General features: G+C 48.2%; 1 protein-coding gene across 1 annotated transcript in view; it reads right to left on the bottom strand.

Annotated features, from left to right (window-relative positions):
* Window positions 1-24,590, bottom strand: part of NECAB2 (N-terminal EF-hand calcium binding protein 2) — a 397,380-nt gene that overhangs the window by 209,209 nt on the left and 163,581 nt on the right. The window contains exon 3 of the mRNA XM_075325697.1: window positions 23,700-23,808. Coding sequence (XP_075181812.1) covers window positions 23,700-23,808 — 109 coding nt within the window. The remainder of the gene's footprint in view (window positions 1-23,699; window positions 23,809-24,590) is intronic.

Raw genomic sequence — 24,590 nt, 5'->3', positions numbered from 1 at the left:
GTTTTTTTGCCGCATGCGGCACATTTAGCGATGCGGTGGCCGGATGGAACGTTGCCTGGCACATATTTTGGTCTGGCAAAAAAAAAAACGCATCGCGCCACATCCGGCGCGATTTGCAATGCATGCCTATGGATGCCGCATGCGGTGTCCTGTGGCAAACACCGCATCTGACCGCCGCATGCGTTTTTTTCCACTGCGCATGCTCAGTAGCCTGCCGCAAGCTGCAAAAACCGGACGGACCGCATGTCAAAAACTATGCAAAGGATGTGGTTTTGTCGCCGCATCCGTTACATAGGGTTTAGAGCTGGATTGGCCGGCTCTGCTAAAACCGGAGGTGTGAAAGCAGCCTTAGGGTGTTGAACAGGCAACTTCCCTAGTGGGAGCTTGCCTTAAATACCCAGTGCCTCTCAGCGATAGGCTGAGAGGCACTTCCTAGGAGTAGCACGCTGGCCATTTAAGAGAGTGGCAGTGGCGTGCGCACTCCTTAGGAGCGCTCTCAGAGATCCTGCGATGCGCACACAGACTTCAGGAAGCGAGAGGAGGAGAAGCTCTCGTGGAGAAGAGGCAGGGATGCTGGGCAGTATGGAAGGATCCGGCCGCAATGGTCAGTCAGAGTGTGTCCCTGCAGGAGAGCAAGGAGTGCAGGGATGCAGCGTTATAAGCAGACACCTGCAGAAAACAAAAAAAAACACAGGATTTATGCAACATGTGAACACGGCCTTACCAGTGGCATAGCAAAGGGGGGGCGGAGGGGGCGGTCCGCTCCGAGCGGCACGTATCAGGGGGGCGGCCTTTTGGGGGTAAAAAATGCCGCCCCTATCATCACCGCACACACGCAGGCACCACAGCCCCCATCATCACCGCACACACCGGTACTACCTCAGTGACGTCCCCGCTGATAACGTGATTCACTTCAGTTTCTGCGTGGAGCTCACAGGAGCGGCGGTGTTCTACTGCCGCTCCTGTCAGCTTCCGATGTAGCAGAGCTGAAAGCATCGTAGGACCTCGTGTGGATTACGCCAGACTTGGAGGGGTATTTGCGGGTTAATAAAGTGGTGAAAGAGAGTGTTTTATTTGTCTTTTATTTAAAATAAAGGATTTTTCATTGTTTGTGTTTATTTACTTTCACTACAGACTAATCATGGGGGGTGTCTCATAGACGCTTGCCATGATCAACCTAGGACTTAGTGGCAGCTATGAGCTGCCATTAACTCCTTATTACCCCGATTTCCACTGCACCAGGGCAATTCGGGATGATCCGGGTAGAGTCTCGGGACTGTCGCATCTAATGGATGCGGCAATTCCGGGAGGCTGGTGGCTGATATTTTTAGGCTGGGGGGCTCCCCATTCTGGGAATACCAGCCTTTAGCTGTGTGGCTTTATCTTGGCTCGTATCAAAATTGGGGGGGGGACCGCACGCAGTTTTTTAAAATTATTTATTTATTGTACTGCACGATATAGACCCGCCCACCGACGGCTGTGATTGGTTGCAGTGAGACAACTGTCACTCAGCGTGGGGGCAGGTCTGACTGCGACCAATCATAGGCGCCGGTGGGTGGGGGAAGCAGGGAATGCGAGATGGAATAATAAGCGGCCGGCATTTTCAAAAGAGGAAAAGCCGCCCGGAGCTTTGTGACAGCCGTGCAGCGCCATGCCGATGATTGGTGAGTATGAGAGAGGGAGTGAGAGGGAGAGCCCGACCGAGAAAGAGAGAGAGACCCACCGACAGATCGAGAGACCGACAGACATACAGAGAGATAGAGAGACTGCAAAAATGCTGCAAAACAACGATCCTTTTTTTTGTTTTTCTTTTTTTACTGTTTTACCGGCGGCAGGCTATTGTGAACAATCAGCTGATCACCCGGTAGCCGGCCGATCAGCTGATCGCTCTCAAAAGTTGGCCGATCAGCTGATCGCTCTAAAAAGCCGGCCGCCGGGCGATCAGCTGATCGCACTCAAAATCCGGCAGTCGGGCAATCAGCTGATCGCACTCAAAATCCGGCAGCTGAGCGATCAGCTGATCGTTCGGCCGCATGCACAGTGAAAAAATGGATTCCGGCATCCGCCGCTCAGAAAACGCTACATGCTGCGCTCCTGCCGCCCGACGGTCAGTCGTTCCACGACTGATCCGTCATGCGGCGGATGCAACGTAGACACATTAGTCGCAATGCATCGTCCATACAAGTCTATGGGAAACAGCGCAAGCAGTTAACGGATTGCGCTGTTTTCCAAAGCGGTGGATTGAGACTACCGCAAGTGTGAAAGTAGCCTTAGGAGGGGGGCGGCAAATTTGACAACCGCCCCGGGCGGCAAAAGCAGTTGCTACGCCACTGGGCCTTACAGACACAAAAACACAACATGCCATACAGTGAAGCTTCACAAAGATGAAAAAGTTCTGGCTGCTACGACTATGAATGAATTAACAGTCCTGGGCATCTGTTGAATGCCCCCATTGACAAATGGGTGTGGCTGAGGCATGATCAATATGTGCCCTGGCTGCATAGTTTGTCCCTCTCTTCTTCAGAAGTTGGGAGGTTTGGTGCTTGAATGTCAACGACTCCTGGGAGTAGAACAGCTAGCGTGCCAAAGCGGGAGGACACCAAGAGGCACACTGATATGTCATAGAGAAATGCAGCTCCAGAGCTTACAGTCAATTAGAATAAAAACACTTAACTGTAAGCAAAAATTGTTAATTATCCCGGCCGTTCCTTTCTATGGACAGCTGTTGCACAATTTTCAGATCATCAATTTAATTGCATCAAATCAAACATCAGAGGCGAGCACCAGCGCCTGAATCACTCAGTGTGATTAAACAGGACTCCCGTGTGGACAGTACGAGTGTGTATGGGACCTGCTATTACTGCGCGTGGATAACAGACAGATCATAGAAATCAGGTCACTTTCGGCCTGCTTCCTCGGCAATCCTATTTTTAACCTGAATGCAGCAGCTTTTAGACATAGGCTTGTGCAGACGGGCTTCCGCCACTCACAGCCTATGACTATGAGTCTGTGCACACGTTGTGGTTGTGTTGCATTTTTTTCTGTGCAGTTGTCACTAAACCTGAAGGGTTTCCTAATTCCACCAAAGTGAATGAGAATCCTGAAGTCTCATGCAAACATTGTCTCCTTGCAGATTTCTAGCAGATTTAAATCTTCAGCATGTCAATTCATTCAGTGTATTTTGCTGCAGATTTCACCCATACTAATGAGTGGGGAAAACGGGAGCCAAAAGCACATGTAAAAAAACGCTGCAAAAACATACAAGTATAATGCTGTATTTTTCCTGCCAAAAGATGCAGAACTAGTGTAGAACTTTCAACACCAAATACTTAACGCATGCACATAGCCTAAGGCTATATGCCCATGCTGCGGAAAATTTGTGGAATTTGCCACGATTTTCTCGCGGAAATTATGCGGATTTTTCAAAAATCTGCAGTACAGCGAAACCCCAGCCATTTCTATGGCATTTTGGAACTGTTGTGCCGATGCTGCATTTTTTTCCGCAGCGGAAATAATTTGGTTCTCCCTGCGGAAAAATCTGCAGCATGTGAATTATTCCTGCGGATTTTTCCGCACGATCCCATACTTACCTGCCTTGATAGAAGACACCGGAGTCACTTCCTCCGGTGCAGAGAAGCGCGGTGGAACCAGGAGCAGGAAGCAGGAGGTGGGTGGGGCCTGCACGAGCTCCAGTCATGTGACAGCCAGAGCTAGTTCAGGCCCGCCCACCTTCTCCTGCAAAGTGCAGATAGACACACAGCCGGAGAGAAGTGCTGCGTGATGGAGGTAAGTATGAACTCCCCGATCACTCAGCACTTGTTCTGCATGGAGGATGCAGTGCCGAAGCCATGGTACTATATCCTCAATGCAGAATGACCGCAGCATATCCGCAGGACATTCCGTAAATAAACCGCAGCATGGAAACAGACAGAAGTTGTGCTGCGGTTTTCTGGGAGCTCCTGCGGAATGTCCTGCGGATATAGCCGCAGGACACTTTCCCCGTGGGCACATAGCCTAAGGCCACTTTCACACGGTGTTTCTCACCTTTCAACCTTTCAGTGGTCTCGTCGGGGCTTCCGTCCAAATTCCCCCCCGCAAAACGGGATTCGTATGTATGCGCCAACGGGGCCACTGACTATAATGATGCAGGCGGAGTCACCGTGTGATCTGTCGTGTACCATTTTACACTTACGGAAGGAAGACACTCAGACACAGTCTACAACATCTGGGTGTCCACCTACAATAGGTGTATACCCACAAAAATGGTGTGCCACAGAGCACAGGGTGACTCCATCTGCACCATTATAGTCAGTGGCTCCATCGGTGCATATGTCCAAATCCCGTTTTCAGTGGCCCCAAAGGTTAATAGGACTAAAGGTGAATCAATGTACCATGACTGTTTCACACTGTCCCAATTGCAAGATTTTGAGAAAGACATTTCTCTGTGGCTGTAAAGTTGTGTCTACACTGATTTGTACCCTTTTATCCAAAAAATTAACCAGACTGGAGGACATTTTCTTATAGCTGTCAAACATGGACTACACAATCTTAAATGTCTTATTTTAGTGAATAGTTATTTTAGTTCTATGTTAGTGGATCATGCTGAGAGAAATCTTGTGTAAATGTACACCACCTAGTAGTAGGCTTCATTTTCTGTAAATGTGCCCCACAATTTTGGTGTAATTCTTGGCACACTGCGGCAGATTTAGCAAAATTGTCTATAAAAGAAAAATTGCACCACCGTGTTGACAAAGTGTTTAAAACCTTTAATCTGTATGGTGCAACATTTCTGCACTAAATCTGATCTGGAAGAAAACCGTACACAAACTGTGTAAAAACAGTGTTTTCTGAGCATTTTTGCCAGGAGATATAGATTTGGTGTTGAAATTTATACACCAAATTCCTGCACTAAACCTGCATCTCCTGGCAAAAAAAAAAAAAAAAAAATCAAAACTGCATTGCGGGTTTTTTTTTGGCCAGGAGATGAAGTATTGGTGCAGGAATTTGTTGTATAAATTCCAGCACCAAATCTGCATCTATTGGCCAAAAAAAAAATGTGTTTTTCTGCCAGGAGATGCAGGTCTCATTGAACTCCATGAGTTCACCTGAGGTGAGTTTACCTGCGGTCACAGGTCACCTCCAGCTGTGACCACAGATGAACTCAGTGATGTCGCCGCTCACAGCTGTGGCTCTGTCAGTGTCTGCCTGAAGGTGCAGCGAGCAGTTATGTTTTCTAATGTGCCCGAGAGCTGCGACTTCAGTAGCAGAGTAGGGATTGTCATGGACATTGTGGTGTGGATTACATCGGACCTGGTGGTTTGGGGGTTAACAAACCGGAGAAAATTATGTTTTTTGTTTTTTTTTTAAACTATAAGACTTTTTTGTGTTCTTTTCATTTTACTTACAGGCTTAGTAATGGGGGGGTCTCATAGACCACCACCCAATACCAATCCAGGGTTTACATGTAGTGGCAGCTGTGATTTTTTAAAAATTACAGCTGTCATTAACCCCTTATATCTCCCAGATTGCCATCGCATCAGGGCAATCGGGATGAGCCAGGTAAAGCGATGCAATGGTCACATCTACTGGTCCAAAAACAATGGGCCTCCCGAGCCTGAGAATACCAGCTCCCAGCTGTCGACTTCTTCTTGGCAGAGTATGAAAATTGGTGGGGACCGCATTTTTTTTTAATTATTCATTTAAATAATTAAAAAAAGCCGCATGGGGCCCCTCGCATTTTGATACTCAGCTAAGATATTCACAGCATAAATTGAATACTGACAAAGCTTTCAAAATTGGCATACAGCCCACTTTTAGGTATTGCATTTTCAAGTCATCCCTGGCAGACTATTCTGACTTTGGTTGTTAAATTTCAGATTTGCTTCCTAAAATTCCAAAATCTTATCCACTCTGACATTATCTATTCTTTCCCTTTTCATTGCTATAATCCTATCACACTGCAGTTAATGTAAAAAGGTGAAAAATCTCAACAATTCAATAGAAGGCCATTTGGAGCAATAGTAAAGGCCACTTCACACATAACGAGATCGCTAATGACATTGTTGCTACGTAACAGTTTCTGTGACGAAACAACGACTTCACCAGCGATCTTGTTATGTTTGACTTGTACCAACGATCCGCCCCTTGCTGTGAGATTGTTGGTCGTTGCTGAATGTCCTGGGCCATTTTTGGCTCGTTGGAGTCCTGTTGGGCATTGGTAGGTGTCTGTATGTTTGACACCTACCAACGATCTCGTTAACGACCTAGATGAGAACTTAAAGTGTGACACGAAGGCGTGTGGTTGCATCACCTTTTCCGCGCCCCCTCTGCACCGATTGTTTGGCGCTGAGAACAGTACTGCGTTCTGATTGGGTATCGCTTCATGCTTTGTTCCTTTTTGAGCCTTGCTTTGAGGATAGAACCTGCGACTACACCCGGATTCATTCGTACTTTGTTCCTGATTGGGAACGAAGGAGCGATGAATCCGGGTGCAGATGCAGCTTCGATCCGAAAAGCAAGCAAACAACCATGAACAAAGAATGAATTAATCCGGGTGGAGTCGCAGGTTCTAGCCTCAAAGCAAGGCTCAAAAAGGGACAAAGGATGAAGCGATACAAAGTTGCCTTCTAGGCCGGCCGCCTAATCAGAACGCAGTATTGGCCACCAATCGGAGCGGAGGGGTGTGGAAAAGGCGACGCATATGCACACCTATGTGGCTTACAGCGTCAAACACTACGCCCCTATTCGAGGTCGGAATTGTTACATAGCTGCTGTGTGACAGGGTCCCAACGACCAACGAGATCGTTATACAGGTTGCTGCATCATTACTGAAGTCGTTGGGAAAAAAACTGTGTGACATCTCACCAACGATTTAACAACGATCCGGAAACTGTGACGTAGTAACGATCTCGTTATGTGTGACTGGACCTTAAGAGCTATGTGACATAGATTAACATTTTTGTATGTTAGGAAAGCATACATCGCCACAGAAATCAGAGCTTCACAGAATGGAGGCTCTCTAGAAACTGTTTGGGTAAGAATACAATGAGAGAGAAGCACAGAAAGGACACAATTGTAGGTGTTTACTATAGGCCACCTGGACAGACTGGAGATATGGATGAACTCTTTTTACATCAGATGTCATTGTTCTCAAAAAAGTACAACATAGTTATGGGAGGTTTTAACTATTCAGTCATTTGTTGGTAATCTCTCTCAGGTAAAATTCTCATCTACTCTCACTGACAACTTTAGCTTTCAAAAAGTAGAAGAGTAATGCTATGGAAGCAGAGATGGGACAACGCTAAACTAGATCCAGAAGATCAGGAGTGGTGATTCTTGTTCATCGACACATTTTTGAGAAAATTTCTTCTTCTTCAAGACAAAAAAAAATCAGATATGAAAAAGGTAAAAAAGAGAATAAGAGGAGACAATTAGAGTTGATCGAATCCGCCAAAATCCGGGACCGGTGGATCACTGCCGGATTAAAAAAAAAAAAATCCGGATCCGCTCCGGATTCCAGTGCCTATATAAGTCTACGAGGACCAGAATCCGGAGATTAAAAACGTTTGAGGAGAGCATAGGGGGGTAGGAGCGCACACGGTATACTCACCCGAGGCTGTGTCATGGCAACAAACTCCTTCCGGGTCACGCTTTTCCCTTCCGGAACCGACAATTCAATATTCATTGTTTTGCCCGCCCACCGATGCATGTAATTGGTTGCAGTTAGACGCGCCCCCACCCTGAGTGGCAGCGTGTTAGCTGACTGCAACCAATCAAAGGCGGCAGGACGGCCGATGGGCGGGGAAAGCAGTGCAAGTGGCTGCAGGGCAGTATGGTGAACATGCCCACTCCTATCAGAAGTGTGCTAAGATGTGCCGGTGATGCGCTGTCAGACTCGTACAAGTCTCACATGACATCAGCTGGCACAGCCTGCGCTCTCTGAACATAAGCGTGCATGTACCTAGAAACACATGCACGCTCCTGTCAGAAGTGTGCGCGGCTGTGCCAGTGATGCGGCTTTTTTTTATTTAAATAAATTTTAAAAAAAAAACGACGTGCGGTCCCCCCTAATTTTCATCCCCATCCAAGATAAAGCCGACTGGGGGCTGATATTCTCAGTCCGCAGCTGCCCGGTATTGCCACATCTATTAGATGTGACAATCCCAGTGCTTTACCGGCTCTTCTCTATTGCCCTGGAGCGGTGGCAATCGGGGTAATAAGGGGTTAATAGCAGGGCACATGACTCGCCCGCCCCAGGTCCTTGGGTGACTCGGTGTCGGGCCGGACTAGTCCGGGGTAGTCAGCGGTGGCGGGGCCCGACTTCATGACCCTGGTGGAGTCAATTAAAATGGCGATATGGGGAAGACGCTAATAAAGTTTATATAAGATTCGTGACGCCACCTGTGGTAATTTGCGGCTATTGAGCCGCAGCTGCTGGAAGGGACCTCCGGGGCTGATGTTATGGCAGCAGAGGTGTTTCTTGCTCCCCACAGGTGGACCGGGTACCCCGGGGCAACCTTTGGTGCTTGGTAAAGTCTATGGTGTCTATTGATGTGGTGCAGGATAAAGCAGATGACACGGGGCTTGCAGTTAAGATATTTACGCACTGTTCAGTTTCAATGCTGCAGCTGACCGGTTACCCACGGAATGCCAGGATCCACTGTCAGGGACCTCCGCCGATCCCGGATAGTTCAAGGGTCAGTACCGGTTGTAGCGCCTGGTTCCGCCAGATCCTGAGGGGGGCGCTCTCCCTCACATCTGCCCAGCCCCAGCATGGCCCCCACGTGCACTCCCAGTCTCAGTCCCCGGCAGCGACGTGCTTCCTCTTACCAGTCCCATGGCTCTGCAGGCTCTGCTCACTCCCGGGTCAGGTGTCCTGTTCCTGGAGCTGCTGCAGTTTCTTCCTGTCTCCCATCCACACACAATTCTGCAGTGAGCAACTCTAGGCTGCGCGTGAGACCACGCCCCCTTTCTTGAAGCAGTAGTGCCTCATTATCTGGAAGTGACCTCAGAGTCCACCTGTTACCTAAAGACTAATTAGGTCAACTTCCCTGGCAGCAGGCGCCCAAGCAACGCTCCTACTAGAGCTCTGCTAGTGTTCAGGCCCCTTTTGTACTACTGTTATCCGTGTGTCACCTGCCTGTTACTAATACTCTATCTCACCGTAGTGCCATCTGTACCTTCCGGCTGTGGACGTCACCGGTCATACTCGCAGTGGACGTCACCGGCCATACCCGCAGTGAAAGTCTCCGTGCCACCTGTTGTGAACATCTCCGGTGCCACACCCGTGTTCTGCCTTCTGCGGACGTCATACCCGAGCTACGCCTGGCTGTACAGAGACTCCTACCACCGGTTCCTGGCTGCCGTGCTTCTATGCCTTCTGGGGAGGCACTGCACAGTCCCTGTATAGGGGTTCGCTGCTGGTCGCCTTCTCAGGGGAGTCCGGGGCACAGTCCAGTGAGTCCACCTCCGGACGCTCGCCGCTGCTCGGTGAGCATAAGAGTTTGCTTGGGCGCAGGACTCCGACGGGATCAAGGCTAACCCCCTGACCGACTTGCAACAGGAGCTCTCACGCCAACGCGAGACCCAAGCAAGATTAGTGGCTCACATGAAGTCCATGGAATCCAGTCTGGCATCCATGCAAACCTCTGGATCCTCTGATGGTTCCCAACTAGTTGAATTACAGAAGGAGCTATCCCGCCAGCATGAGGCCCAGAGACGCATGGCCGAATACATGGCATCCGTGGATTCCCATCTATACGCCCTGCAGAACCCAGCCTCCTCAACAACCACCGACTCTACGGGTTTGTCGACATGCATGTCTCCTTCCCGGCTGGCCTCCCCACCCATGTATGGAGGTGATCCCAGTTTGTGTCGCGGATTCTTAAACCAATGCTCCTTGCACTTTGAGCTGTCGCCTCTGCAGCGAGCGACTGATCGCTCGAAGATAGCATTTATCATGTCTCATCTGACTGGTCGGGCTCTGGCTTGGATGAATCCGCTCTGGGAGAGGAATGACCCGACCGTTCAAGTCCTGTCAGTCTTGTTGAATGCCTTCCGTAAGGTGTTCGATGAGCCAGGCCGTCTCTCGTCTACAGCCTCGTCGCTCATGAGAATCCGCCAGGGGAATCTCACCGTGGGGCAGTATGCAATAGAGTTTCGCACCCTGTCTTCGGAACTCAAGTGGAACAATGACGCTTTGGTAGCTACCTTCTGGGAAGGATTATCCGGAAAAATCAAGGATGAACTGGCCGACCGGGATGTTCCTACCACCCTGGAAGAGTTGATCTCTCTGGCTACCCGTATCGATCTCCGCTTCCAAGAGCGTGCCCGAGAAGTCGCCCGGGCAAGAAGAACCCTGCGTCTTGCACCCACCTTCCAACAGCCAATGTTGCTTCCTTCCACCAGGCCTACTGCTCCGCCCCAGCCCATGGAGGTCGATCGCGTCACTGAGTCCAGACTGCGGCAGAGGAATCGGAGAACGGCAGGAGAGTGCTTCTACTGCGGAAGTGCCAAACATCTGATTCGGGACTGTCTAGTAGAGCCAGGAAACTACTAAGCCTAGGGTCCGTTGGAGAGGCCACCCTAGGTCACGCTAAGCCCTCTCCTTTTCTCCATGTACCCGTATCCCTGTCCTGCGGTTCCATCCGGTTGTCAGAACATTCATTCTTGGATTCAGGCTCTGCCGGGAACTTTATCCAACAGTCTGTGGTGGATCTACATCGGATTCCTATCTGACGTCTTGTTACCCCCATCAGTCTTGCTTCGGTAGATGGAAAACCGCTTCCCGAACCCATCCGGTACATCACGGACAACTGTGAAATGCAAGTGGGGTTGCTGCACTATGAGACAATCGCCTTCCATGTGCTCCCTGGCATGGCACATGCTCTACTTGTGGGAATAACCTGGCTTCGGTCACACAAGCCAGTGCTGGACTGGGATTCCGGAGACATCCTGCAATGGGGTGCTTCTTGCCACAATAACTGCCTGAAACCAGTGCATCCTCCGCACCCACCAGTCGAACCGGTCAGCCTTCCCGGGTTACCTCCCGCCTATTGGTCCTTTGCCGATGTCTTTGACAAGAAGGAAGCTGAGACGTTGCCGCCACACAGACCCTACGATTGTCCCATCGACCTGCTCCCCGGGACAACCCCTCCTCGTGGGCGCATCTAGCCACTGTCGCGAGAAGAGACGCAAGCCATGTCTGACTACATAAAGGAGAATTTAGCACGAGGCTTCATCCAAAAATCCTCCTCTCCCGCCGGAGCGGGCTTCTTCTTTGTGGGAAAAAAGGATGGGGGTCTACGGCCTTGCATTGACTACCGCGGATTGAATAAGATCACGGTGAAAAACAGATACCCGCTACCCTTTATACCAGAACTGTTTGATCGCTTTCGAGGTGCCAAGATCTTCTCCAAGTTAGACCTCCGGGGTGCGTAAAATCTGGTCCGCATTCGGTCGGGAGACGAATGGAAGACCACGTTCAACACTCGTGATGGGCACTATGAATACTGAGTGATGCCCTTCAGGCTCAGTAACGCTCTGGCGGTCTTCCAGGAGTTCGTGAACGACGTCTTCTGTGATCTTCTCTACACCTGTGTAGTCGTGTATTTGGACGACATCCTTATCTTCTCTCCGGACTTGCATACAAATCGAAGACATGTCCGTCTTGTCCTGCGGAGATTGAGGGAGAATTGCCTTTACGCCAAACTTGAGAAATGCCTGTTTGAGCAGACCTCGCTACCCTTCCTTGGCCACATAGTCTCTGATACCGGTCTGAAGATGGATCCAGATAAGTTGTCAGCTGTACTGAAGTGGCCCTGTCCGGAAGGGTTGAAAGCTATCCAGTGATTCCTGTGATTTGCCAACTATTACCGGCAATTCATCCCACATTTCTCGTCTCTGGTACGCCCCATATTCTCTCTCACTCGCAAAGGAGAGAACCCAAAGAAGTGGACCCCGGAAGGTGAAGACTCCTTCCTGTCCCTTAAACGAGCCTTCGCTTCTGCTCCAGCCTTACACAGACCTGACACTAACAAGCCGTTTATCCTTGAGGTAGATGCCTCCTCATCCAGAGCCGGTGCGGTCCTTACACAGAAAACGTCCGAGGGTAAGACAGTAACCTGTGGCTTCTTTTCTAAGGCTTTCTCCCCAGCGGAACGAAACTACTCTATTGGAGACCGTGAGTTGCTGGCAATCAAGTTGGCCCTGGAGGAATGGCGATATCTGCTGGAAGGGTCATTGCATACAGTTACCATCTATACCGACCACAAGAACCTGGCATATCTCCAGACAGCCCAAAGGCTAAAGCACCGACAGGCCCGATGGTCATTGTTCTTCGCCCGCTTTGATTTTGTTCTGCACTTTTGTCCAGCCGAGAAGAATCTGAAGGCCGATGCGCTGTCTCGATCATTCCTGTTAGTGGATCAGGAGGATGAACCCCGGCACATCATTGAACCTTCCAAGCTAATGGCGGCACCAATTGACATGCACCACCTTCCTCCCGGTAAAACGTTTGTTGCTGAGGCCGATAGGGAACGTGTACTCCGGTGGGGACACTGTTCCCGAATAGCAGGTCACGTGGGTCAAAAGAAATCTCTGCAATTGATATCCCGGTATTACTGGTGGCCAGGGCTACATCAAGACGTCCAGGACTTTGTTTCATCATGTTCCTCCTGTGCCCGGAACAAGGTCCCGAAGACTCCTCCAGCAGGCCCTTTGCTTCCTTTACCCATACCATCCGCTCCATGGCAACATATCGGCATGGATTTCATCACAGACCTGCCAAAATCATCTGGCTGCACAGTCATCTGGGTGGTGGTGGACAGGTTCTCCAAGATGGCCCACTTCACACCACTCACCGGGCTACCATCCGCTCCGGTTCTTGCTGAACTGTTCATTCAACATATCTTCCGGCTCCACGGATTGCCTCTCCATATCGTGTCCAACAGAGGGGTCCAGTTCACCGCTCGGTTTTGGAGAGCAGTCTGCAAAATGATGGATGTTCAATTGAACTTTTCTTCTGCCTACCACCCTCAATCCAATGGGCAAGTGGAGCGCATTAAACAAGTCTTGACCAACTATCTCCGCCACTTCGTGGACGAACACCACAGCAACTGGGTCAACCTACTTCCATGGGCCGAGTTTTCCTACAACAATCATGAAAGTGAGTCCTCTGCCAAATCTCCGTTCCAGGTGGTGTATGGACTGCGACCCAAAGTGCCGTGCCCTGTGACATGTTCTTCGGGCAACCCTGCAGCTGATGACCTTGTGAGGTCCTTCTCCACCATCTGGGCTGAGACCAAGTCGGCTCTGGAACATTCCTCTGTCCGCATGAAGAAACACGCTGACAAAAACCACCTGGATGCTCTTTTCTTTCAACCCGGAGATAAAGTCTGGCTCTCATCCAAGTACGTCCGCATGAAGATGCCGTCTTACAAGCTGGGTCCCCGCTTTATTGGTCCCTTTGAAGTGCTCCGATGGATCAATGAGGTGTCCTACAAGTTAAAGCTGCCGTCTACACTTTGCATCCCGAACTCCTTCTATGTGTCCCTCCTCAAGCCGGTGGTCCTGAGCCATTTCCACGGTGATCCTTGTGATTCGCCTCCTCCTGTCTGCGATGACGACGTATACGAGGTAAAAGCCATCCTTGTGGCTAAGGAGGTCCAAGGTAAAACCTACTATCTAGTAGACTGGAAGGGGTTCGGTCCTGAGGAGAGGATGTGAGTACCTGCTGAGAACGTGGATGCTCCTCGTCTCATCTGGAGCTTCCTGAAGAGGGGGGGGGCTTCAGGTGGGGTACTGTAGCGCCTGGTCCCGCCAGATCCCGAGGGGGGCGCTCTCCCTCACATCTGCCCAGCCCCAGCATGGCCCCCACGTGCACTCCCGGTCCCAGTCCCCGGCAGCGATGTGCTTCCTCTTACCAGTCCCATGGCTCTGCTCACTCCCGGGTCAGGCGTCCTGTTCCTGGAGCTGCTGCAGTCTCTTCCTGTCTCCCGTCCACACACAATTCTGCAGTGAGCAACTCTAGGCTGCGTGCGAGACCACGCCCCCTTTCTTAAAGTAGTAGTGCCTCATTATCTGGAAGTGACGTCAGAGGCCACCTGTTACCTAAAGACTATTTAGGTTCACCTCCCCTGGCAGCAGGCGCTCGAGCAACGCTCCTACTAGAGCTCTGCTAGTGTTCAGGCCCCTTTGTACTACTGTTATCAGTGTGTCACCTGCCCATTACTAATACTCTATCTCACCGTAGTGCCATCTGTACCTTCCGACTGTGGACGTCACCAATTTGTGACCTCATTAGCGATCTCGCTGTGTGTGACACTGAGCAGCGATCTGGCCCCTGCTGTGAGATCGCTGCTCGTTACACACAGCCCTGGTTCGTTTTTTTATTGTTGCTCTCCCGCTGATAAGCACACATCGCGTGACAGCGAGAGAGCAACAATCCTGAATGTGCAGGGAGCAGGAGCCGGCGTCTGACAGCCTGCGGTAAGCTGTAACCAAGGTAAACATCGGGTAACCAAGGTGGTTACCCGATATTTACCTTCGTTACCAGCCTCCGCAGCTCTCACGCTGCCAGTGCCGGCTCCTGCTCCCTGCACACGCTAAGCGAAGCGGTGTGCGCTGGTAACTAAGGTAAACATCGGGTAACCATACGCGATGTTTACCTTAGTTACCAGTGTCCGCAGCTTCCAGACGCCGGCTCCATGCAAGCGCAGCGTCGCTTGCACGTCGCTGGTGGCTGGGGGCTGGTCACTGGTCGCTGGTGAGATCTGCCTGTTTGACAGCTCACCAGCGACCATGTAGCGATGCAGCAGCGATCCTGACCAGGTCAGATCGCTGGTCGGATCGCTGCTGCATCGCTAAAGTGTGAAGGTACCCTAACACTAGAGAAGACAAAGAAAGGATTCAGAGGGATCTAGATAAGCTGGAACAATAGGTAGCTGTTAATAGAATAGAATTTAACATGGAGAAATGCTAAATTCTACAGCTTGGCAAGAAAAATGAAACTAACAGCCACAGAATGGGAGAAATAGAACTAAGCGTGAAGTAATTATACCCCTCTACTCTTGTTTGGTCAGAACTCATCTGGAATACTGTGTCTGTCCCCTTCTGGGCAACACTTTTACAAAAATGACATCAACAAACAAGAGCAAGTTCAGATAAGAGCTACCAGGATTGTGAGTGGACTGCAAACTATGTGCTTTGATGAACGGTTAAAAGATCTGGGAATATTTTGCTTGCAAAATAGAAAGCTAAGAAGAGACTTAATAGCAGTCTACAAGTATCTGAAGGGATGTCACAGTGTACAGGAATTATCCTTATTTTCATTTGCACATGGAAGCCAAGGAATAAAGGAGCAGATACAAATTAGATATTAGAAAAAACTTTTTGACAGTGAGGGTGATCAATGAGTGAAAGAGGTTACCACGAGAGGTGGTGTGTTTTGGTCTCATCTGACCACATGACCTTGTCCCATGCCTCCTCTGGATCATCCAGATCGTCATTGGTGACTTCAAACGGGCCTGGACCTGTGCTGGCGTGGGCAGGGGGACGTTGTGTGCCCTGCAGGATTTTAAAGGGAACCTGTCACCTAGAATATGCGTTCTGACCTATCAGCAGACGCATGTGTGCCCTAATTACACCTCCCTACCCATCCCTGTGTTATAAAATTGTATAACATGAAAGTAATAAAAAACGTTTTATTACCTTCATATTTCCTATGTAAATAGCAGGGTATATGGTCACAGGGGCGGCACCTTGCCCCTGCATACTTTCCGTGGTATCACGCCCCTGCATACTTTCCGTGGTATCACGCCCCTGTTGGCGTGATACCATGGAGTGATATGAGTGACATCACAGTCGCTCATTCTATCCTGTGCGCGTTTACAGTTACTATTGCGGCAGGCTTCTCTTCCGGGTTCTCCTTGTCAGTTTCAGATGCGCACTGTGCATGCGCAGTGCGCGTCTGAATCCGGCGCGTGAACACCCGGAAACGAAGCCTGCCACAATGCACGCAGGTTAGAATGAGCGACGGTGATGTCGCTTATCTGACTCCATGATATCACGCCCACAGGGGCGTGATACCACGGAGAGTTTGCAGGGGCAAGGCGCCGCCCCTGTGACCATATAGCCTGCTATTTACATAGGAAATATGAAGGTAATAAAACGGTTTTTATTACTTTCATATTATACAATTTTATAACACATGGATGGGTAGGGAGGTGTAATTAGGGCACACATGTGTCTGCTGATAGGTCAGAACCCATATTCTAGGTGACAGGTTCCCTTTAATCCATGACCATGTAGTGTTTAACTAACAGTAATCTTTAAAACTGTGGACCCAGCTGTCTGCAGGTCATTGACCAGGACCTTCCATGTAGTTCTGGGCAATTCACTGATCTTTCTCAGAATCATCATGAGGCGAGATCTGGCATGGAGCCGCAGACTAGCAAGATTGACACTCATCTTGTGTTTCTTCTATTTTCTAATAATTGCACCAACAGTTGTTGCCTTCTCACCAAGCTGCTTGTCTCTTGTTCTGTAGATCATCCCAACTTGTGCAGGTCTACAATTTTGTCCCTGGTGTCTTTAGACAGCTTTTCAGTCTTGGCCATGTTGAATAGGCTGGCGTGTGATGACAGTTGTCTTTTATACAGGTAATGAGTTCAAACAGGTGCAATTAATACAGATAATAAGTGCACAGTAGGAGCTTCTTATAGAAAAAAAATAACAGGTCTGTGAGAGCCAGAATTCTTGCTGGCTGGTAAGTGATTAGTTGGTAGAAGTGCAGACCACCTGCCTCCAACATCAGCTCCCCACACATGACCGCAGAGCGCACCCAGAAGACGAGCGGCCCGCTTCAGAGAAGATCGATGAGTTGAATTGGGAGCAGTCTCCACTTCGGTTGTGATTGCGAGTGCTCCCTTGGTCACAACGAGAACTGAGGATGCAAGGGTGCATGCGCTACCCTCGCATCACGCACCTGTGGCGCCCCTGAGGGTCCAGTCGCCACAGAGGTACTGCACCTCAGCTAAAGGTGTGATGCCCATTCCCTGGTAAGGAGGAGCCCACAGACTATTGCACACAAACACTATTATAGCTGTACTCCATCAAGCCGTGATTAGGGCGAGTTGCACCTTAGGGAGAGCACAGTCCCGGAGCCAGTCTGGAGGTGGGGTTAGTTAGTGGGTGGACACTTAGAACAGAGTGTGAGGAAAGAAAGTGAAACTAGAGTTGGAGTGAAGAGGAGAACGAAAAAGGAAGAAGGGGTCCTAGAGCCACGGGAAGTGAGAAATCCACCCGTGGGCTCACATCCACAGCCGACATATCGGTGTGGAGGGACTTGGCCGCAAAGGGGACTGGCCCCTAGGCTAGTGGAGAACTACAAGGCTCAGCTAGCAAAAGCGGAGTTAACTTCATGTGCCAAAACCACAACCACATACAAATCCACTGAAAAGGTGACCATAGAGGGCCACGGGATTAGGCAGAAGAGCCTCTCAACACAGGGTCTGCGGACACTGGCTCTAGGCACTGCAAGTGAGACAGAGGGCAGGAGAGCGAAGCCAGCATAGGAAGACTACCAGGAAAGGGGACACAGAAAGGTGCACTGGTCTTGTGTCTCCGAATTATCTGGGGATCGCCTGGATCCCATCACCGCAGGACTCAGCACTCCAAGGGCAGAATTTGACTGGCCGACTGTGTTAACCTGGAACTGACAACTGTGAGTAAAGAACTTGTGACTGCATCCCGCTGTGTCCTGGAATCTTTGCCTGTGCTGCCAGCCCCACGCTATTCAAACATCCCACTGGCAAACAACTACCTATGGTTGCCCTGGGGTCCCAACTCCACCTGTGGTGAGCTGTACCATCTCAGTTGCGTCACCATCTACCCCAGCGGTCCCATCCAAGCAACATCGGCCATACCTGGCCAAAGACCACAGGTTGCGTCATGAATTATTATCCCCTGTAACTATCCCCCACTCAATTTATAAACAACACCACTGGGGTCACGGAGTCTGGCCCAGCCGCCGTGACATCCTCCCTAAAGGAACAGAACTGGCCTGGTTCCGAGTGCCCCCAGGGCCTGGTGGGGCATATCACATTCATCAGTCCAATGAAGGAAAAGAGAGCCTTCACATAGATGGCGCTAGAGATGCTCAGGAGCCGACTTCGACGCCATCTTAATATACAGTTTGCTGCAATAGCAATAATGATAAATGCTAATGAGCAGGTGCCGTAATTAAAGTCTATGACGGCAGGGGGAGGAAGGCCAGGCAGACAGGGGCGGAAATAGATAGCAAGCCCCGACCCCCATATTCCCATCCCAGGACATTTTTGTAACTTTACTTGTACATATTACTGTAATAAAACATCCAATCTGAAAACTGAAGGTATGCCTGGATTCAGCATCCTAGTGCCAGTATAGCACTGGCTTTACTTTAGACATGAAAATCCTGCTGGTTGCTTCTGTTTTAAAAAAAAAACAAAAACTCAGAAAATGATGAATCAGGTCCCTTGATGAACTGGAACTATAGAGATGTTGAGGGAGTGGTACATAGCAGAACTAAGGAATAAGTCTAAGGACATCGCAGACAACCGAGTAATTATGGAACTGTTAATGGATGATGTGAAATACATTTAGGTTTATCATCAGAGGAAATGAACACAAAACAGTTGCAAAACTTCCCATACTCAACATGCCTGACTGTATGATGGTATTCTCGTTAAGGTACAGGAAAAAGGGAAGGCGTAAAAGACTGGGAAGCAATTAAAATAATGACCTTAAGCCGCATTGAGAGAATAAACACAAGCAAATATTAATGCATGTTTCATGGCCCCCCCTGAGGTTTAGTGTATGCAATTACACAATATCCTGCTACCCTGACCGCCATTCCTGCAGATTCTGAACTATAGGAAGGCACTGGTATCCTGTTGAATGATGGAATCCCACATACTGCGCTTCATAATGGTGGCGATCCGATTATCATTGAGGTATCATATCCTCTATAGCAAATTTCATCAAACTTGGAAAAAAAAAAATCATATGCAGGGACATAAATGACTTTATCTGGACGTGTTCCCTTTAAACCAGAAATAAATGTTTAATCAGAAATTATTAGAGGAATTATGCAAAATTCAGGAGAGAACAGAGAATCGGCGCGGCTCAGATCCCTTTTGTTTGATTATGGTTTTCACAATAAATCAAGGGAACATTTTTAGAAGCGTCTATTTTCAGCAGCTGTCAGTAAGATGGAGAGGAATATAAAGCGAGATGCAGAGTAATGGTACCATCTATGTCCTCATGGAAAAGGTGCATAACCTGCACAGTGGTACGTGGGGTCCCGTATGTGTGGCTGGAGGAGAGTAAAGCTCCACAGATAATGGATATTAATGCACACCACCATTTATTGTCTGATTCATATGTACCATAATCAGATATGTGAAACGCAGATACAATAATAGAGAGAGAGGACCACAGGATCACCAGACAAAATTATATAGCAGAAACGTTTTGGTCTTTTATGTGTTATACTTCTATAGGATCAGTATATACCGAAGCACTGTATTGACTGTCCCCATTGGGGCTCACAATCTAAATTCCTGATCTGTATGTCTTTGGAGTGAAGGAGGGAACTCGCGCAAACCCCGGGAGAACATACAAACTTCTTGCAGATGTTATGTTTGGAGGATCGCAACCCAATCACGCTAACCACGGAGCCACCGTGCTGCCCCTACATTGGAGTCTATTCAACTGAGACATTAGCCCAACTGGATTTAAAACTAGAATACTGGTATTGCCATCATAGTTTTAATAGCAACAGTAAATCTATTTTACAAAAAAAAACAACTAAAGTTGGGGCAAATGTAAAATGAAGCAGTCCTGGACTGATCATTCCACTAATGTGTTCTCAATAGTGGCATTATTAGGGCACATTTTATGTTTTGGGGGGGTTTTTTGTTTTTGTTTTTAAAGAGCAGCATGCATCAGACAGTGCCTGTATGATCTCAGACAAGCATGTTTGACTCTGAAACGCTATGGAGTTGAAGAAAAAAAAACATTTTAAAAGCCGCCAGGGACCAAGCCACACAGTGTAGTAGTCGAACAGGTGATTCTCCGTCAGCTTTTCCCCACGACTTACCTGGAGTAACAGGTTTCTCTCTGTGTGTATGTTTAGGGAGAGACCTGTCTGTCAATCACAGTGGACGGGGAGAAGTTGCCTCAAGCTGTCTGCTTTATCTGTGCTGGGTACAGGGGACCTTATTCCATTTTTACAAAATTATTATTTTTTGTCCCCCTCCACTTTGGGAATCCAGAGAGCTAGTGGGAGGGCATGCAATCACAGACACAGGCACAGAGTATGGGGGCGCAGTCTGACTGCAATCAATCACTGACACTGTCACAGACGGTGGGCTGGGGAAGCAGTGGGACAGTCGCAAGCGCAGAAACGTGCTAAATATAGTCTTTACTAACACCACTTTATAGCGCTAATGTTCAGGTCCCTATAGACTTATATGGGGTCTGGGGTCAAGTCTGGTCTCAAACCAGACTGAATGAGGTCCGGGATCAAGTCCGGTCTCAAAACAGACTACATGGGGTCCGTGATCAAGTCCAGTCTCGAAACAGACTACATGCGGTTCAGAATCACGTCCGGCCACAAAACAGACTACATGGGGTCTGGGATCAAGTCCGGTCTCGAACCAGACTTTTTTTTTCTTTAGTCCGGTTGGACCCAGTGAACCCAAACATCTGCGCGTTCACCCAGCTCAGGAACACTAAAGTCTTCATACCAAAAAAACACGTCTATGTCTCGGTAAGCCTTATATACGCCCAGACAGACGATCTCATGGGAGCATGTCAGGCCACCTGCAAAGCCCAATGTAGAGCACAAAAGAGTTGAGTGGACTGGATGGGAGGATCAAAGCCTTGATCCGGGACAGGTGTGTAACAATATTCATGTTTTTTTGGCTCAGGAAACTACTTTGAGGGCAGGCAATGCTCCTGAGAAAAAAAAAATGCAAATTACCCCCCCCCCCCCATTTTCTAAGAAGAAAAGTCATCTTAAGGCTAGGTTCACACACTGTGTTTTTTTACGCTGCGGTTTTGTGCGTTTTTTGCGGCAAAAAACGCACAAAAACGCACACGCGTCAAAAAACGCAGCCAAAAATGCGCGCGTTTTTTCCGCGATTTAGTGCGTTTTTTGCTGCGTTTTTGCTCACTGCGTCTTTATGCGTTTTTTATCAGTGAACAAAAAAAAAAGGTCTGATGTAATTTCCTTCTTCAATATGTTCTTCATTCTCCACTAGTGTATGCAGGAGAGCAGACAGCTGCAGAACTACAAAGCTCAGCATACTCCATCCAATAGTGTATGCAGGAGAGCAGACAGCAGCTGTCGAACTACAAGGCTCAGCATCCTCCTTCCAGGACGGGTATGCAGGATTTCTTTGCCCCCCCCAAACAAAAAAAATGACGTGGGCTTTGCCATATTTTTGTATGCTAGCCGGGTACAGCAGGCAGGTACGGGCTGCCCCCAACCCCCAGCTGCCTATTTGTACCCGGCTGGGAACCAAAAATATAGAGAAGCCCTTTTTTTTTAATTATTTCATGAATTTCATGAAATAATTAAAAAAAAAAAAAAAATGACATGAGCTTCGCCTAATTTTTGTGTCCAGCCGGGTACAACTAGGCAGCTGGGGATTGGAATCCACAGTGCAGGGTGCCCATGCTTTCTGGGCACCCCCACTGTGAATTGCAGTCCGCAGCCAACCAAGAAAATGGCGCTTTCATAGAAGCGCCATCTTCTGGCGCTGTATCCAACTCTTCCAGCTGCCCTGATGCCGGGTGGCTCACTGGGTAAAAATGGGGTTAGGGCTAGCTGTATATTATCAGCTGGCCCTAAGCCCGAAATTCATGCTGTCACGCCAATATTAGACATGGCCACCATGAATTTCTAGTAAAGATAAAAAAACCACAACACACAGAAAAATATTTTTATTAGAAATAAAACACAACACAATTAGTGACTCCATCTTTATTGAAATAAAGAGCCCCCCCTCCGCAGTAATCCTGGGTCAAGGGTCCCGCACCGTCCAATTCCAATATCATCTGATCGGTTTGCTGGAAGGCAAAGTGATCAGATGATGTGTCAGGATCAAGTGCCTGAATCACATCACACATTAGCTGATTGTATAAACAATATACAATCAGCAGATGCATCTGTGCAAAAAAAAAAAAAATACTCACTTATGTGCTGATTACCGGCAGCTCCTAGAGCGAGTCTGATCCCGTCCGATCGCTGCAGCAGCTGCCGGTAATCAGGGATGAAGTCTCCTGATGCATCCGCTGACAGGTTAGCCGGCCGGGCGCTGGCGTCACCCCGAGACTTACGATCAGCTGACGCGTAAGGTGACTGCATCAGGTGATCCATCGCCAGGTCCTGCATACGTACCCGGGGAGACTGCACACACCCGGAGCGGCGGTACCGGGAGGAGATGGGAGCGGGCATGGCACCGGGACCCTGCAGACAGGTGAGTATGACTTTTTTTCTACTTTTCACTTTTGATTTCGCAGCTGCCTCCCCCTCCCGCCCAGACATGGCGCCGCACGGCAGCATACATGCACAGGATGGGAGGTGGAGGCAGCGGTGACGGTACCGGGAGGATTCACGCTTCTGTATTTACTGACAGAAGGAATCCTCTTCCTGTACATGTCACTTTACTACCCACCTCCTGCGTTTATAGCTGCATTTTTGGTCTTAGAAACGCACTAAAACGCACCAAAACGCACCTATTTGCGTTTCTCATTGCGTCTTTCAACATCCCATTGCACTCAATGGATGAAAAGCGCAGTGAAAAACGCGGGAAAAATTGACATGCTATGTTTTTGTGGCACCACAAAAACGCAGCTGAAAAAAAACGCTGTGTGCACACAGCAAAAATGAAAACTCATAGACTTTGCTGGGGAAGCAAAGTCATGCAGTTTTCTGAGCAAAAATGCACCCGAAAACTGCGCAAAAACGCCGCGAAAAACGCAGTTTGTGAACTTACCCTAAAAATGATATCTCATAGACTTTGCTTAGGAAGGAAATGCATGCAGTTTTGGGACCAAAACTGCACCCAAAAAAAAAAACCACGTAAAAAATACAGCGTGCGCACAAGGCCTTATAGTGTTTCCAAAGAAGGTAGCTACCCTATAAGTCAAGGTCAAACTCTTCCTGTTACTCAACCAATTCTAACATTGACAAAAGGCAAGAATCTCAATCCAGCCAATGAGCATCTCTCGGGAAGAGACTCTGGTTTGGGTAATATTTTGAGTTGTGTTGCTCAGCATGTCGAAGGGCTGGACAATGACTTACCTATATAGAGGGCAGCTGCCTCCATTAGGTGTCACTAGAGAAACAGCTTTCTTTTTTAGCTAATTTGCATACCTTTTGTAATTCTTTATTAATAAGCAGTCTACTAATTAGTATTCAATGCTGAAAAAACATCAATGACCTTTTATTTCCCTACAGATCAAAGTGTAGATATTATATTACCATATTTGCCCAATATTTAACCATTCTGAATATTTCCTTTGAATGTATCTAACAGTAGCGTGCATATTACTAAACAATGTGCTGTAAGACTAGCAGTCGTGAAGTGAGAACAGAAGAGATGCAGACATGCTCTGCTAAGCAGAAGAAAAAAACATCACATTCTTACTTGGTGTTGTCAGAGTCGATGGTGTGAAACAACTTCTCAAGTTCCTCTTCGTTGAGGGTCCCATCTGAGAAAAAAGCCTGGAACTCCTCCAGAGACAACTTCCCATCATCTAGAAAAGAATCATAGGGACATGTTTGGAAGATGTTACTTTTCTATAAAGATCTCCGAATGTTGGAAAACAGTTCTGAGCTCTACTGCACAATCAGATATCACATCAATGGTACAGAAGTGAACCAGCTGAAAAGTTAGCATTGGTAAACGTTATTTGGGATGGGAACAGGCGGCTCATAATTAACTATATATGAACAATGACAAAGAACTATCGTTCACAGTTCATCAGATGCCAAGGACATAAAGGATAAAGGCTTCTTATGCTGTGAAAAATTTCGACTGGATTTTACAACTTGGCTAACATGACAATTGTGGTCACTGTTTTACCTAGAAAATTTGTGATTAAGAACCCAACATTATCCAGTAACATTATATTTCACAACCGATATACACCATATTTAGGAACACACTGGAAAATCTGCTTGATATTCTTTCTTCTAACCATGAGAGACTAGTGAGAATTAGTCATGTGTTATACGAATACCAATATTTCACATAGTCCCAACTAGGCAATTCTAGGTCGATTATTCATAAACTCTTGTATCATAAAGGACTAGCAATAAAAATAAATATATGTAATATTTCACCTTGTTGAATAGGCTTTCAACCAACTGCTTAATAGTATGGTCCTTACACCACGCTGTGAGAAAATGTATAGACTACTATACTGACTATTGAGAGTATACATTGATGTGTGCGCGCAGTTAAGACCCCTTTCACACATCAGGTTTTTTTCGTCAGTCACAATCAGTTGAATTTTTAAAAAAAATGGATCCGGCG

The sequence above is a fragment of the Anomaloglossus baeobatrachus genome, chromosome 10 (genome assembly GCF_048569485.1).
Source record: "Anomaloglossus baeobatrachus isolate aAnoBae1 chromosome 10, aAnoBae1.hap1, whole genome shotgun sequence".
In the NCBI taxonomy this organism is placed as follows: domain Eukaryota; kingdom Metazoa; phylum Chordata; class Amphibia; order Anura; family Aromobatidae; genus Anomaloglossus; species Anomaloglossus baeobatrachus.
The sequence above is the reverse complement of the archived record's forward strand: the minus strand, read 5'-3'. Positions and strand labels throughout refer to the sequence as shown.